This window comes from Anopheles merus, chromosome 3L (assembly GCF_017562075.2).
Source record: "Anopheles merus strain MAF chromosome 3L, AmerM5.1, whole genome shotgun sequence".
Lineage (NCBI taxonomy): Eukaryota > Metazoa > Arthropoda > Insecta > Diptera > Culicidae > Anopheles > Anopheles merus.
Window position 1 is genome coordinate 4,517,108 of NC_054085.1, and position 14,002 is coordinate 4,531,109.

General features: G+C 44.2%; 2 protein-coding genes across 2 annotated transcripts; both read left to right on the forward strand.

The window, feature by feature from the left end:
* Nucleotides 1-625: 625 nt before the first annotated feature.
* On the forward strand, nt 626-7,265 carry LOC121598822 (uncharacterized protein K02A2.6-like; the record flags this gene model as incomplete). Its single annotated transcript, XM_041926119.1, has 2 exons — nt 626-702; nt 6,413-7,265. Coding segments are annotated over exons 1-2 (930 nt in total), but the record flags the coding sequence as incomplete, so codon positions are not given.
* Nucleotides 7,266-7,278: 13 nt separating this feature from the next.
* Nucleotides 7,279-9,033, forward strand: LOC121599512 (uncharacterized protein K02A2.6-like). Its single transcript, XM_041927377.1, has one exon. The coding sequence runs from the start codon at nt 7,328-7,330 to the stop codon at nt 8,531-8,533; it is 1,206 nt and encodes a 401-aa protein (XP_041783311.1). The 5' UTR covers nt 7,279-7,327; the 3' UTR covers nt 8,534-9,033.
* Nucleotides 9,034-14,002: the final 4,969 nt, after the last annotated feature.

The following is a 14,002-nucleotide window of genomic DNA, read 5'->3' on the forward strand; positions in this document are numbered from 1 at the left end:
AGATGCACACAAACAAAACATACTTACTTACTTACTTATCCCGTGCTACAACCACTTTGCGGTCTTGACCTGCCTCAGGAGTGTCCAAAACCGCTCACGGTCTCGCGCCTTCGTCTGCCAGTCCGATCTATGTCCGATTACACCGAACACGTAATTAACAATACTTCTTCTTCTTCTTTTGGCTCAACAACCGTTGTCGGTCAAGGCCTGCCTGTACCACTTGTGGGGTTGGCTTTCAGTGACTTTTGGATTACCCCCCCATAGCAGGATAGTCAGTCCCACGTATGGCGGCACGGTCTAGTTGGGGCTTGAACCCATGACGGGCATGTTGTTAAGTCGTACGAGTTGACGACTGTACAATGAGACCGGCTAATTAACAATACACAATACTTTATTAAAGGAACTAACTTTATTAAAGGAACAGCCCTAGTGTTCCCGACGGTGTCCCACGAGCGTCTGGCACGCTCTCATCTGATAACCGCTTATCAGTCACTCAGTGATTGCGTACGTCCTTAACACCGAATAAAGGAAGCCTTCCACTTCGTGACCGCAACATCTCCCCCTTTTTAATAGCGTAGGTACGGATCGAACCGACGTGGAGCTCTTCTAGACCGAGAAGAGCGACATGGTGAACGTTGATGCTGAGGAATGGATCGTTATGGGGGAGGAGATGGCGGCTCACTTGGAGTCGCCACTGGCGATGTAAGCTGTGTTGGATAAACATCTGGGAGCACTGATAATATAATGGGTATGCTCCAGGAATCCAATAATACATCCAACGGTAATGGATTGAAACGTTCCGTCATGGGACCCAGGCTGCTAAATGCCTCGCCTTTTCAGTTGATTAATGTGTCTAATAATGCTGCGATGCCCAGTCAGTACCTCGTAGGTAGCATTTCCACGTTTCCGAATCACTCTTCCTGGAACCCAATGCCAATTGTTCCTACTATACGCCTTAGCATACACAAGGTCATCACGTTCGAACGATCTTTCATTCCCTTCTCTAAAATCATGTTGAAATTTCCTTGGGGAACGGAGTAAATAAAAACACGTTCTTATAGGTCGTCCAAACATAACTTCAGCAGGTGTTTTGCTTTGCTCTAACTGAAGGTTTGGCGTGGTTCGATATGTCTGTAGGTATACGTCCAGTGCTTCTTGCAGCGGTGTCCTCCTATTCTTATCTTGGTTAAAGAGCGCTTAAACGTATCTACGAATATTTCTGCCTGCCCGTTCGATTGCGGATGAAACGGGGCAGACGTGATGTGATGCACACCATTACTCAAACAGAATTCTGAAAACTCACCGCTGGTGAATTGTGTACCATTGTCGCTCACCAGTGTCGTTGGCATACCAAAATGCGCGAACAACCCTCTCAAGATGCTATTGTTATGTGGACTATGATACTAGCCGTCCGGATGATATCTGGCCACTTAATATGCGCATCGACTATACCAAAAAATAGTCTCCATCTATTGGGCCCGTGTAGTCCACATGGACACGCTCCCATGGCATTGTTGCCTTCGGCCACGGCAAAGGATCAGCATGAGCAGGAGATTTTGCTACCAGAGCACATGAATAGTAATTACTGACGAGATCGATGATGTCTTCATTTAACGACGGCCAAAACACATAGCTACGCGCAATCGCCTTCATGCGCTGGATACCAGGATGTCCTCGATGGAAGCTGGGACAGACATTTCTTGCGTAGTTTCTCTGGTATTAACACTCTCTCCCCGACCAAAATACATCCTTCCACCGTTGAATAGTCTTCCTTCCTGCTATGATAACGAGATGAATCTGCACCAAGGGCAATGTTATGTGGCCACCCGTTGTTTTATATAGTAGTGCAACTTCCTTGCTATAGGATCACGATTCGTTTCTCGAGCGACCTCTCTAAAACTCAAGGAAAACGTAGCTAAAGCGCTTTTTGCAATTGACTTTACATCCATCTCTAGTGCAACAGAAGCGATTACACAATTCTCATCCGGTTTATTATGCTTGTTAATTACCCTGGAGCGTACATCGGCATTTTCGAATGATTCGGTGCGTACATATTCGATGCCAAAATCGTATGACAGTAGCGTGAGCGCAAAACGTTGCAAGCGGTTGGTAGTGTAGACTGGGATCCCTTTTTTCGACCCAAAGATCCGCAGTAATGGACGATGATCTGTCTGAAGCTGGAAACGCCTTCCAAATATCATCTTGTGGAATTTCGTTACCGCGAAGATGATTGCCAGCCCTTCACGATCTATTTGACTATATCCTTTCTCTGTTTTTGTAAGTGCTCTAGGGGCGTGTTGAACCACACGTATCGTACCATTGGGAAACATGTGGCTAATAGTGCCACATATGCCGATACTACTATTTTATGCCTAGGATCAGTGCTGCAAAATGTCACTATCAATGTCATAAAAAAATCTGACTGAAACAAAATCCATATCAGCGTCACGTACTCAATTGTGATAATCAGAGGTGATACTCAGAACGATTTGTGTGACTAATACATGCTCGCGACATGTTTGCGACCATCGCTTGGTCAGTCACTATTATCCTTAACCGGGCAATTATCCCAATAAAAGGTCTGCAGTGACGGAATCGCAACCCCGTATGCAAGCGGAGTAAGTAAACGCTACACTGTTCTTAGGGAAGAACGGAACTCACTTTATTCATTCAATTCGGCGTAGCCGTTCTACGCCGCTATCTTACTCTAGCGATGCCTAATCCTAATTTTCCTAATCCTAGTTTCCTTATGCCCTATGTCCTTATGATGAATACCCCCACCCTTATTTTAATGTGACTTCTATGCCCACGCACTTTACGCGCGCATCCTAATTACTAACACTACTTAAACTACTAATCGCACTAGCTGTCCTAATCTATAAAGTGGGCGTGGCCTTCCTATCTAATCCTATGCTATAGTTCATCCTACTTCCGAATTCATCCTAGTTCTAGTCTTAATCCTAATTAGTTCACTTCTATTTTTAGAATCCACCTAGTTCATTTCTGTCGGCGACAACTATATCACGACTTTTTTTGCTGTGATCAATTTTGCAAAATGTCACTGACATAGTCATGACAAATTCTGGCTGAAACAAAATCATCTCAGCGTCACGAGCTCTACTGCGAAGATCAGAGGCGAGCCTCAAACAGTTAGTGCAACCATCGACATTGACATTGTGACATTGTGTGCAACCAACTCGTGTTCATTCACTTGGTCGCGACATTTTCAGTCGGTGATATGCTTTGCGTGCGAGTGGTTCCAAGAAACAAAATGAGCATGTTTTCTCGCTCTGTTTGACCCGACAGATAATCAAAACAGATAGAGGGAGAAAGCATGCTCATTTTGTTGTTAGAGCCCACGCGCCAAGTATATTTCAAGAATGTCGCGATTATCGCCGACAACAATGTCGTGACCAAGTGAGTGATGGGGTGAGTGAGTTGGGTGCTAAACTAAATGTCACCAAACATGCGATTGATCCACCAACTGTTTGAGTATAGTCACTGATCATCTCAGTTGTGTAAGTGATCTGATTTGAGCTTTGTTTCAGTCATGAGTGTTGATGATTGAAATAGTGGCATTTGGCAGCACTGTTCACAACCAGAAAAAAATCATGATAATGCGTGCGCCGGCATTAAGCTAAGCTTGTCAGTCAGAGTATCGCGTTGGACTCAAGAATTCATATGTCGTGTTCAGCTTGTCATGACGCACTTTTATTGACTATCAACAATGAGCATCATGCTACCACGGATATGTTCATTGTTTTCGTTGGTGAAAATCTCGTGATACTCATGACATTTTGAAGCACTGCCTAGGATCATAATGTGTTAGCAACAAGTTCGATGATAGCAAGGATTTAAATCTTTCAAACGCTCTTTTACAATCGGCAGTCCACCGAAACTATGCATTTGTCTTCAATAAGTTATCCAGTGGATATCGCAGCTCTCTCATGTTTGGGACAAATCTGGCATAATAGTGTATGGCTCCTAGAAAGGGTCGGATGCCGCTGACATCTGTTGGTTCTGGAAGTCTTTTATGACATCGATATTCACTGGATCGGGGCGCAATCCGTGGTTGTCGATGATGTAACCCAAATATCTTAATTGCTGAACCTTAAAAGCGCATTTTTCCGATCGAATGCTGAATCCATATTCTTGAATTCTTTTGAAAACTGTCATTAAATTCCCTTCATGCTCCTGTTCAGTGGCTTCTCTGACAATGATGTCGTCCATGTAACAAGACACACCTTTTACACCAGCCAGCATTGTGTCGATAAGCTGCTGAAACGCTGCTGGAGCAATCTTAATACCAGGCGGCAATCTATTGTAGGTGAATAAACCTCGATGCGTATTGATGGTGAGTAAAGATCGGTAGGCAGGGTCGATTTCTACCTGTAAGAAAGCATCGGATAAATCAATTTTGCTAAATGTTTTGCATTGCGATAGTCTAGCGAAAATATATTCAGGTAAAGGTAAAGCATACTCAGGTTGCTGCAACGCATCATTTAGTCCAGTTGAGTAGTCCCCGAAAAGCCGAATGCCGCCGTTTGCCTTGCGGACGACGACGATGGGTGCTGCCCATTCAGAGTAATCCGTTGGAGATATTACGCTCATCTGCTCTAGTCGATCGAGTTCCTTGTCGACTAACTCCTGTACTGTATTAGTTACCGGTCTCTTTGGACAAAATACTGGACGAACGTTTTTCTTCAGGTGCAGTTTTACGCTTGGGCCGGTCTGGTGGTACAGTCGTCAACTCGTACGACGTAACAACATGCCCGTCATGGGTTCAAGTCCCGAATAGACCGTGCCCCCATACGTAGGATTGACTATCCTGCTATGGTAACAATAAGTCACTGAAAGCCAATGCTCACTTCACTAGTGGGTACAGGCAGGCCTTGACCGACAGCGGTTGTTGTGCCAAAGAAGAAGAAGAAGCAGTTTTACGCTAGCCTTTGTGCACAGACCCATGCCATTGAAGACCTCTTGAAATCTCCGCTCAATTGTCTTAAAGTAATCCTCAGATTAAATATGCCTACAAAAAGCAGCCATGGGGTAGAACCAAGTGCGAATAGGTCTATTAAGTCTGTTCCGATCAATAGTATGTCTACCTGTGCTACTCTTAAAGTAGCCACATGAGCTACGCTTCCGATGGTAACATTCGCCTCAAACTCTCCTTACAGAAAGAGTCCGCTTCCATCAGGCTGTTAGCTGTTCTTGCGCTAACTGTTCGTTTTAGTTCAGACTTTCCAAGACGTTGCCATACGTTTCGATTAATGATCGTTATATCAGATCCTGTGTCGAACTGCAATCGAATGCTTACATTATTTATAAAAATATTGATATATTTGCGCCTTTGCTGAACATGCGTCGTGTTTACCAAAACCACTCGTGATGAAAACTTGTCTCTGTCTATTGGACTATCTGAATAACGTTTCGGTTTTGGACAGTAAGCGTCTCTATGACCTTTTTTTTACAGACACGAAACACATTCGACTTAAAAGGACTGTCAGGCGCCCAATGATTTTTCCACAAAGCCAGCAATTTCTTCCAGGTAGGGTTTGAGGACGCATGTATTCGTGCTTTCTGCTCTGGAAATTTTGGCGCTCAGAAAACATTGGTTCGTCAGTTTTCTTTTGCACAGCGAAAGTGTTGTGTCGTTTCGGTCGTTAATTTTTCCAAGTAGACGTGTTCGAATCTCGACGTCTTCTTCGTCCTGCAGTCCGCATACGTATATAAGACACTTGAACTGTGCCTCAGTTAATTTTCCAATTTCAAAATCTACACAGGCACGATTCACACGACAAGAACATGCCAGATAATCTTCGCTACGTCGTTTCATTAAGTTCAGGCGTTTATAACGCCTATGCAACAGTGACTCTTTCACTCCGAATAACGATGACGGCTTTTTATCGTTTCGCTGAACGAAAAATCACGACAACTCTTTGGCAATATGAAATTGGCAATATGAAATTGGCACATCTTTCATATTCTGCTGCGCCCAGTTTTCTTATGAGGAGCCGCACTTTTGCGCTATCATCCAATCTTGAAGCATCTCGTTCAAAAAAATCTTCATATCGAGCAAACCACGAAGCAAAGGTCATTTTTGCTTCCTCCTCTTAGTGGAACTCCTTTATGTGGTGCGATAAAGAATCGAGTATTTGCTCTGCAAAAGGTGCAGAAGTTAATACATTTTCTGGGGGCTTGACAATTGCCGGATTATTTTGCATTAATGTGAGTTGGCTTATTGTAGTAGGCTATGACTACGAAACAGTGCATTTTGCCTCAGCAGAATTTCGTTTCCTAGGCATAGTAGCCTATGCCTTCTTTAGTAATAAATCAGTTCATAGTTAACCACCAAACGAGCAAGTTGGTTTTTATTTGCTCTCCATTTGAACTTGAACTTGAAGAATTGAAGCACGCTGGGTAGATGCACAAAAGCGCAAGTGAAATTATACTTGAAGCCTGATGCCCGTCCATGCTACTGCCCGAAGCGACCAGTGGCGTATGCGGCTCTTCCCAAAGTAGATGCGGAACTCGAAAGGCTCGCAACAAACGGTATAATTTCTCCAGTTCAATTCTCGGACTGGGCAGCACCAATAGTCGTCGTACGGAAATCGGACAATGTTTCGGTCCGTGTATGCGGTGATTATTCTACGGGGCTGAACAACGCGCTGGAATGTGACCGTCATCCTCTACCTCATCCTGACGATCTTTTCGCGGAGCTGGCTGGGGCTCGCTATTTCACACATCTTGACTTATCAGACGCCTATCTACAAGTTGAGGTCGAGGTGGAATCGCGCAAGCTGCTTACCGTGAATACACATCGCGGCCTTTTCCAGTACAACCGACTTCCTCCCGGAGTCAAGTCGGCACCTGGCGCTTTCCAACGCATTATCGACAGCATGGTGGCTGGCATTTCTGGAGTGAAACCCTACCTTGATGATATCTTCATTGCTGGTCGCACCAAAGAGGAGCACGATCGTATCCTCTATGCTGTTCTCGAACGCGTCCGTGAGTATGGTTTCCATTTACGTCTTGAAAAATGTCGTTTCGCGCTTCCCCAGATCGGTTTCCTTGGATTGATCGTGGACAAGGACGGTGTTCGGCCTGACCCGTCCAAAACAGAAGCCATTGCCAAGATGCCACCCCCGAAGGACGTGAAGCAACTTCGCTCCTACCTCGGAGCTATCAACTATTATGGTCGATTCGTTCCGCAGATGAAGCACCTCAGGGCTCCCCTGGATGACCTGCTGAAAAAGGATGGAGGAAAAAGGATCAAGTGGAAAAGGAGGCATTAGCGTTGATATTCGCTGTTACCCGTTTCCACAAGATGCTGTACGGACGGCATTTCACTCTCCAAACCGATCATCAACCGCTGCTCAAAGTTTTTGGCTCGAAAAAAGGAATACCAGTTTACACAGCCAATCGTCTGCAACGATGGGCTTTGACACTTCTCCTGTATGACTTCGAGATCAAGCACATCTCGACGATGAATTTCGGCTACGCAGACTTCCTGTCCCGGCTGATGTCATCACAGCGCAGACCAGATGAGGATTATGTCATAGCTGCCGTCTATGTCGAATCCGAAGCAAAGGCGATTCTCGAAGACTCCATCAACAATCTGCCAGTTACACATCAGATGATTGTGGCTGAGACACGTAAGGATGCTGTTCTGCAGCAAGTGATTAGTTACATCAATGAAGGATGGCCAGCAAGCGTGAAGCTAATCACCGATCCTGATGTGAAGAAGTTCTTTGTCAGACGTGAGGGACTTCAAGTCGTCGATAACTGCGTCATGTTCGGCGATCGAATCGTCATTCCATCAAAATTCCGGAAGCAAATCGTCCGCCAGCTACATCGTGGACACCCAGGAATGGAGCGGATGAAGTCTCTGGCTCGCAGCTACATTTACTGGCCGAATGTCGACGATGATGTGGCGCAATTCGTTCGTCAGTGTAATGCATGTGCCGAAGCAGCGAAGGCCCCGACGAAAGCAACTTTGGAATCATGGCCTCTCCCGGACCGGCCGTGGCAACGAGTACACGTCGATTTCGCTGGCCCAATCGACGGACATCACTATTTCGTGATTGTAGATGCCTACTCTAAGTGGCCCGAAATTTTTCGCACTAGATCCATCACCACGACAACAACTTTGGAACTTCTTCGTGAAACATTTTCCCGTTACGGCAATCCAGACACGCTAGTCTCAGATAATGGAACGCAGTTTACGAGCGGACAGTTTCAACAGTTTTGCGGTGAGAATGGCATCAACCATATTCGTACTGCTCCATACCATCCGCAGTCGAATGGCCAAGCTGAACGTTTCGTGGATTCCCTCAAACGCGGCCTTAAGAAGATAGGTAACGGGGAATCACCAACATTACAGCATCTACAGACGTTTCTTTCAGTGTACCGATCAACACCCAACCGGAATACACCTAAGGGAACATCTCCAGCCGAAGCGTTTTTTAAAAAGAACGATGCGCACTACTTTGGATCTGTTGAGGAAACCATTCCCTCCAACTGCAGCCGTTAATCACAAACAAAATGAACAATTTAACAAACGGCATGGAGCGGTCAAGCGTTCATTTGTGGAGAATGACTTGGTGTATGTTGAACAACACGTACACAACAAAAAGTCGTGGGTTCCTGGTCGAGTCATTGAACCAAAAGGATCCGTTAACTATGTCGTGTCGCTTGACTTGCATGGAAGACAGAAGCTGGTTAGATCGCATGTCAACCAAATGCGTTCTCGCTATGGTTCCGAAACCCCTGGGCAAGAACAACAACAACTTCCATGGGAAGTTTTATTAGAAGAAGTTGGTACTACTGCTGCAGTGAAACCAGCCGGCAATCATGTTGCTGTTAGTTTGAACTCTACGATGCCAGCTGATGTTCCTGTTTTTGAAAATCCGCCAACCGATTTTAACCCGCCAACAACCAATGAACAAGCATCTGCATCAGCGTCGGAATCCATTGCATCCGAATCCGTCACAGCCGAATCTATCGCATCTGAATCCGTCGCATCCGAATCCATCGGAAGTTTACCACCGACAAACCGACGTGACACTTCGAACAAAATGAGCTTCAAAAGTTGTCTCCTTATTTCAAATGAAAATACGTTAAACACTAGCGCCATCTCTATAATGATTCGCTTACTACACTGACACAGAGAAGAAACTGCTAAATCCCCTTTTTGTTTTTCTTCGCAAATTCCAATGCGTATTGTTTTATGTACTTCTCACATCTTTTGCATTGATTTAGAAACTTATAAAATGATTTTCCTGGGTGTTTTTTCCAATAATTCTTACAAAATCTTGCCTCACATTTCCTTCTTAATTTGTATTTAGAAAAATTGTTTACATCGAAGCAGCAGTGAACAGAGCTTACTTTGACAGAAGTGTTCGCCTCACTGGTAAATGACAGTACTTTCGTGTGGGACACTTTTGTAACACCAGTGTCACGTCGGTTTGTCGGTGAGTTTACTACGTCGTTCCGTACGAACACCGAGAATCCCTCGATGGCTCTCATCATACGACCTTTATTAAAAAGGGGGAGATGTAGTAGGCTATGACTACGAAACAGTGCATTTTGCCTCAGCAGAATTTCGTTTCCTAGGCATAGTAGCCTATGCCTTCTTTAGTAATAAATCAGTTCATAGTTAACCACCAAACGAGCAAGTTGGTTTTTATTTGCTCTCCATTTGAACTGTAACACTTATCTGTTGCTGCATTAAAATGATCATTTGCATCATTTGCTACGATGACGCTGCTTGATTTTGGTGCGATGACCCTTCAACGAAATTCTGCGATGGCGCTGGATTCTGGTGTGTTGAGGGCATTGCACTTTGATTTGGTGGCACTGCTACTAATGATGTGGCTGCTGCGGCATACTTGCTGCCCCGGGAACGCTGTACCAATTTTGTGACGTTCGACGCTGCTCTTCCGATGGGGGCTGATCTCCTGGGCTGTTCATTCTTCGGCGAACGAAGCAATTGTTGCAGTACTCACAGAACACTATATAAAACTAATTGAATGCGACCCGAGACACGGTACGATCCCGCGACGTACATACAAACGCGCGACGCCAGCACGAGAGTTATAGCAATGAATGCAACACACATAACACGTAAACTTTACTCGAAAAACTCCCGACAATCTATTTTGTTTTTCTCGTCGCCACTGTTGTGTTCGAATGGCCGAGCGTGTACAATTAACATTACACCGAACACGTAATTAACAATACACAATACTTTATTAAAGGAACGATCGGCCCTAGTGGTCCCGACGGGAAAGCTCACGAGCGTCTGGCACGCTCTCATCTGCTAACCGCTTATCAGTCACTCAGTGGCTGCGTACGTCCTTAACGCCGAATAAAGGGAGCCTTCCACTTCGTGACCGCAACAGACAGTGTCCATATCTCAGAGGCGTATGTGAGTACCGGTACTATATAGGTACTATATAGTCCCAGCATACCTATATAGTTCGTCGCGACAGGTTCTTTGAGGTGAAAACAAAACATATCCTATAGCTTATTTCATCGATGACGCTTGCTTGAAAATAAAACACAAAGAAAAATAATCCCCGGCACCCTGGTATAAGGAAGCTGCTTAAGCGCTATTTGAAAGACCCATCTGAAACTTTGATGCTGTTTATCTACTCCAAAAGGCGAAAACAAGCAGCGATCTTTAGCATGCCAAAATTGGCTACTTAACCAATCCCGGCTATTTGGGTAGCCTTCTAACGTTCTGAGCAAAAATCTATATGAATGGTCGTGTGGTCAGATACGTGGGTATCAACACCAACGACCATTACTCAAATTTCACTTGCTTCAGTGCTGGTGGTTTCCATTGGAGTTTAGTATTTAAACAATTGTATCGTCGTTCTAGTTCTAGCGATGCATAACTACAATGTGAAACCATACAACAGTACAGAGGAAATGAGAAAGCTCTCCTCCAAGCGAAGAAGCTCCACTGGTTGGGTATCCCACAAACAGATGGTGCCACCAGCTTTTTGCTATTTTTAGAATGCATGAGTCGTTCAACATCTGCTAAACGAAGTCTTTTTATATTCCGTTTAGGTTGAAAGCTTGAGTCGTTTAGAACCCGTTTAGTGGTCATTTAGTGGATTTGTGTCACTTGGGAAACTGTCAATTCAAATTTTTCTCATCTTTATCGTACTTTGCATGCCGAGGGGATTTCTCTCACCGAACATGCTGTCAGTCGATGTCAAAGCATGCTGTCAGTCGCTGTCAAAGCATGCTGTCAGTTATTTTCTCAGTTGCTTTCTCGGTGTATATAGAAACGCTCAGTTATGTGGATTCCGAGGATTGCTCGTCAAGGAAAATCATTTAAATTTGAATTAGAATTTCGTCGTTGGTGTTTAAAGCTTTCTTTTTTAGCTGATCGTTAAAATTATTGATTAAATTTAAATTGTCGCGTTCTCAACAGTGCTCTTGCCGAAATCTGCCAAAATAATCTGGCCACACTGGCCCGCAGGGCAAGGTGAGCTTTTTGGCGGCCTCCCGCAAAAGCCTTCCCAAGTGCCACAAATCCACTAAACGACCACTAAACGGCTTCTAAACGACTCAAGTTCTCTACCTAAACGGAATATAAAAAGACTTCGTTTAGCAGACGGCAAACGACTCATGCATTCTAAAAATAGCGAAAAAGCTGGTGGCGCTCTCTGTTGGTGGGATACCCCAACCAGTTGAGCTTCATCGCTTGGAGGAGAGCTTTCTCATTTCCTCTGTACTGTTGTATGGTTTCACATTGTAGTTATGCATCGCTAGAACTAGAACGGCGATACAATTGTTTAAATACTAAACTCCAATGGAAACCACCAGCACTGAAGCAAGTGAAATTTGAGTAATGGTCGTTGGTGTTGATACCCACGTATCTGACCACACGACCATTCATATAGATTTTTGCTCGGAAAGTTAGGCCGCAAATACACGACGCGCGTTTCCGCGGGCGCGTTTAAACGCGTATAACAGTTCCGCAGAGATATCCAGCTGAGCATCTCTGCGTTTCCGCGGTAGCGCGTTCGAATGACATTTCATTTCTATGGCTGGATTGTTATACGCGTTTCCGCGGGCGCGGAAACGCGCGTCGTGTATTTGCGGCCTTAGAAGGCTATATAGGTCATGATAAGATGAAACTTGCCGCGAAACACATTGCAAGAAAAGGATAGCAATATAATAATCAGTTTTAATACGCCATCTATATAGATCAAACCAATGAAGCTGTGGAGCTTTCATTTTTTTTCTATGGATATTCAATTTTCCAGTCGTTTAAGCTTAATCTGTGGCGCTTGGGTTCGCTCGAAAGGTCAAAAACCGTCTTAACTATTTAAAAACGACGTCGCTAAACCCTCGAAATAGGTGCGATTTTCCCTCGCTAGCGACGACATTTTTAAATGCTTGTGACCAAAGTGGGTATTGGGACTAGGTGGGCTTATAGGTTTGGCGGGAACCCAAGCGCCACAGATTAAGCTTAAACGACTGGAAAATTGAATATCCATAGGAAAAAAATGAAAGCTTCACAGCTTCATTGGTTTGATCAATAGATGGCGTATTACAACTCATCATTATATTGCTATCCTTTTCTTGCAATGTGTTTCGACAAGTTTCATCTTATAATGACCTATATAGCCTTCTAACTTTCTGAGCAAAAATCTATATGAATGGTCGTGTGGTCAGATACGTGGGTATCAACACCAACGACCATTACTCAAATCTCACTTGCTTCAGTACTGGTGGTTTCTGTTGGAGTTTAGTATTTAAACAATCGTATCGCCGTTCTAGTTCTAGCGATGCATAACTTCAATGCGAAACCATACAACAGTACAGAGGAAATGAGAAAGCTCTCCTCCAAGCGAGGAAGCTCCACAGGTTGGGTATCCCACAAACAGATGGCGCCACCAGCTTTTTTGCTATTTTTAGAATGCATGAGTCGTTTGCCGTCTGCTAAACGAAGTCTTTCTATATTCCGTTTAGGTAGAGAATTTGAGGCGTTTAGAAGCCGTTTAGTGGTCGTTTAGTGGATTTGTGGCACTTGGGAAGGCCATATTCGACGAACGAATGACAGGAGGGGATTCGATGGTGATACGTAGTTTTTCACCCACACTACGACACATCAACCAAAACAGCCATTGAAATTGACACGCATACATCAACAAATGATCGAATCCCCTCCTGTCATTTCCTTTTCATTTTTCTACAGCACGGCTGTCAAATTGTTCGGGATAAGCCTACCTGTATTATTAACACACTTTAACTTGTGAGGCTTGAAATAGACGAACCAAGATCGTCGCGGTAACGCGAAAATCACGTATGACTTGAACTGTGAATTCTGTTATAAAATCTGACAGATAAGTGAGATAATCGCGGTTCGTGTATTGAACCATCCGAGGTCTGGTGACGATTGAATGTGCTAAGATGGTGTTTTTAAATAAATTTGCGAATCAAATTATTTATTTTAAATAATTCATGCAAAATAAAATACAAAATTCATTTCTCGACACGAGTTTTCACACAAATCCACCAGAAAAAGTAAAAATAATCGGTTCGCGCTACCGCGAAAACCTCAGCAATACCGAAGTTGGGTATCTCTGCGAAACAGCAGGCGCAATTGGAGGCGCGGAAGATTTGACAGCCCAACTGTTGTACATCTTTTATAAACAAGGCGCGAATTTCGCAGTACCGCGACGATCTCGGTTCGTCTATTTCCAGCCTGACGGTTTTTTTTTTACGTTTCGAGTGAAGGTTTTTGAAGGATGGCGGAAAGCTCACCTTGCCCTGAGGGCAGAGTGACCAGAAATACCGATGTACAAGAAAGGAAAAATCTCAATTTTTTAATAATTGAACTATAAAACTCAGCCAAATAATCAAATCAATCTAAATGAGAAGAACTGAGAAGACTGAGAAGAAAATGTGCATCTTAGTCCTTCTTTGGCTTAGTATTCCTGGTGCAATTTTCAGATCGACATTTCAGAAAGACCTTCAT

What these genes read in the sequence shown, in the direction of transcription:
- LOC121599512 (XM_041927377.1), top strand. Translation starts at nt 7,328, where the DNA reads ATGCTGTACGGACGGCATTTCACTCTCCAAACCGATCATCAACCGCTG.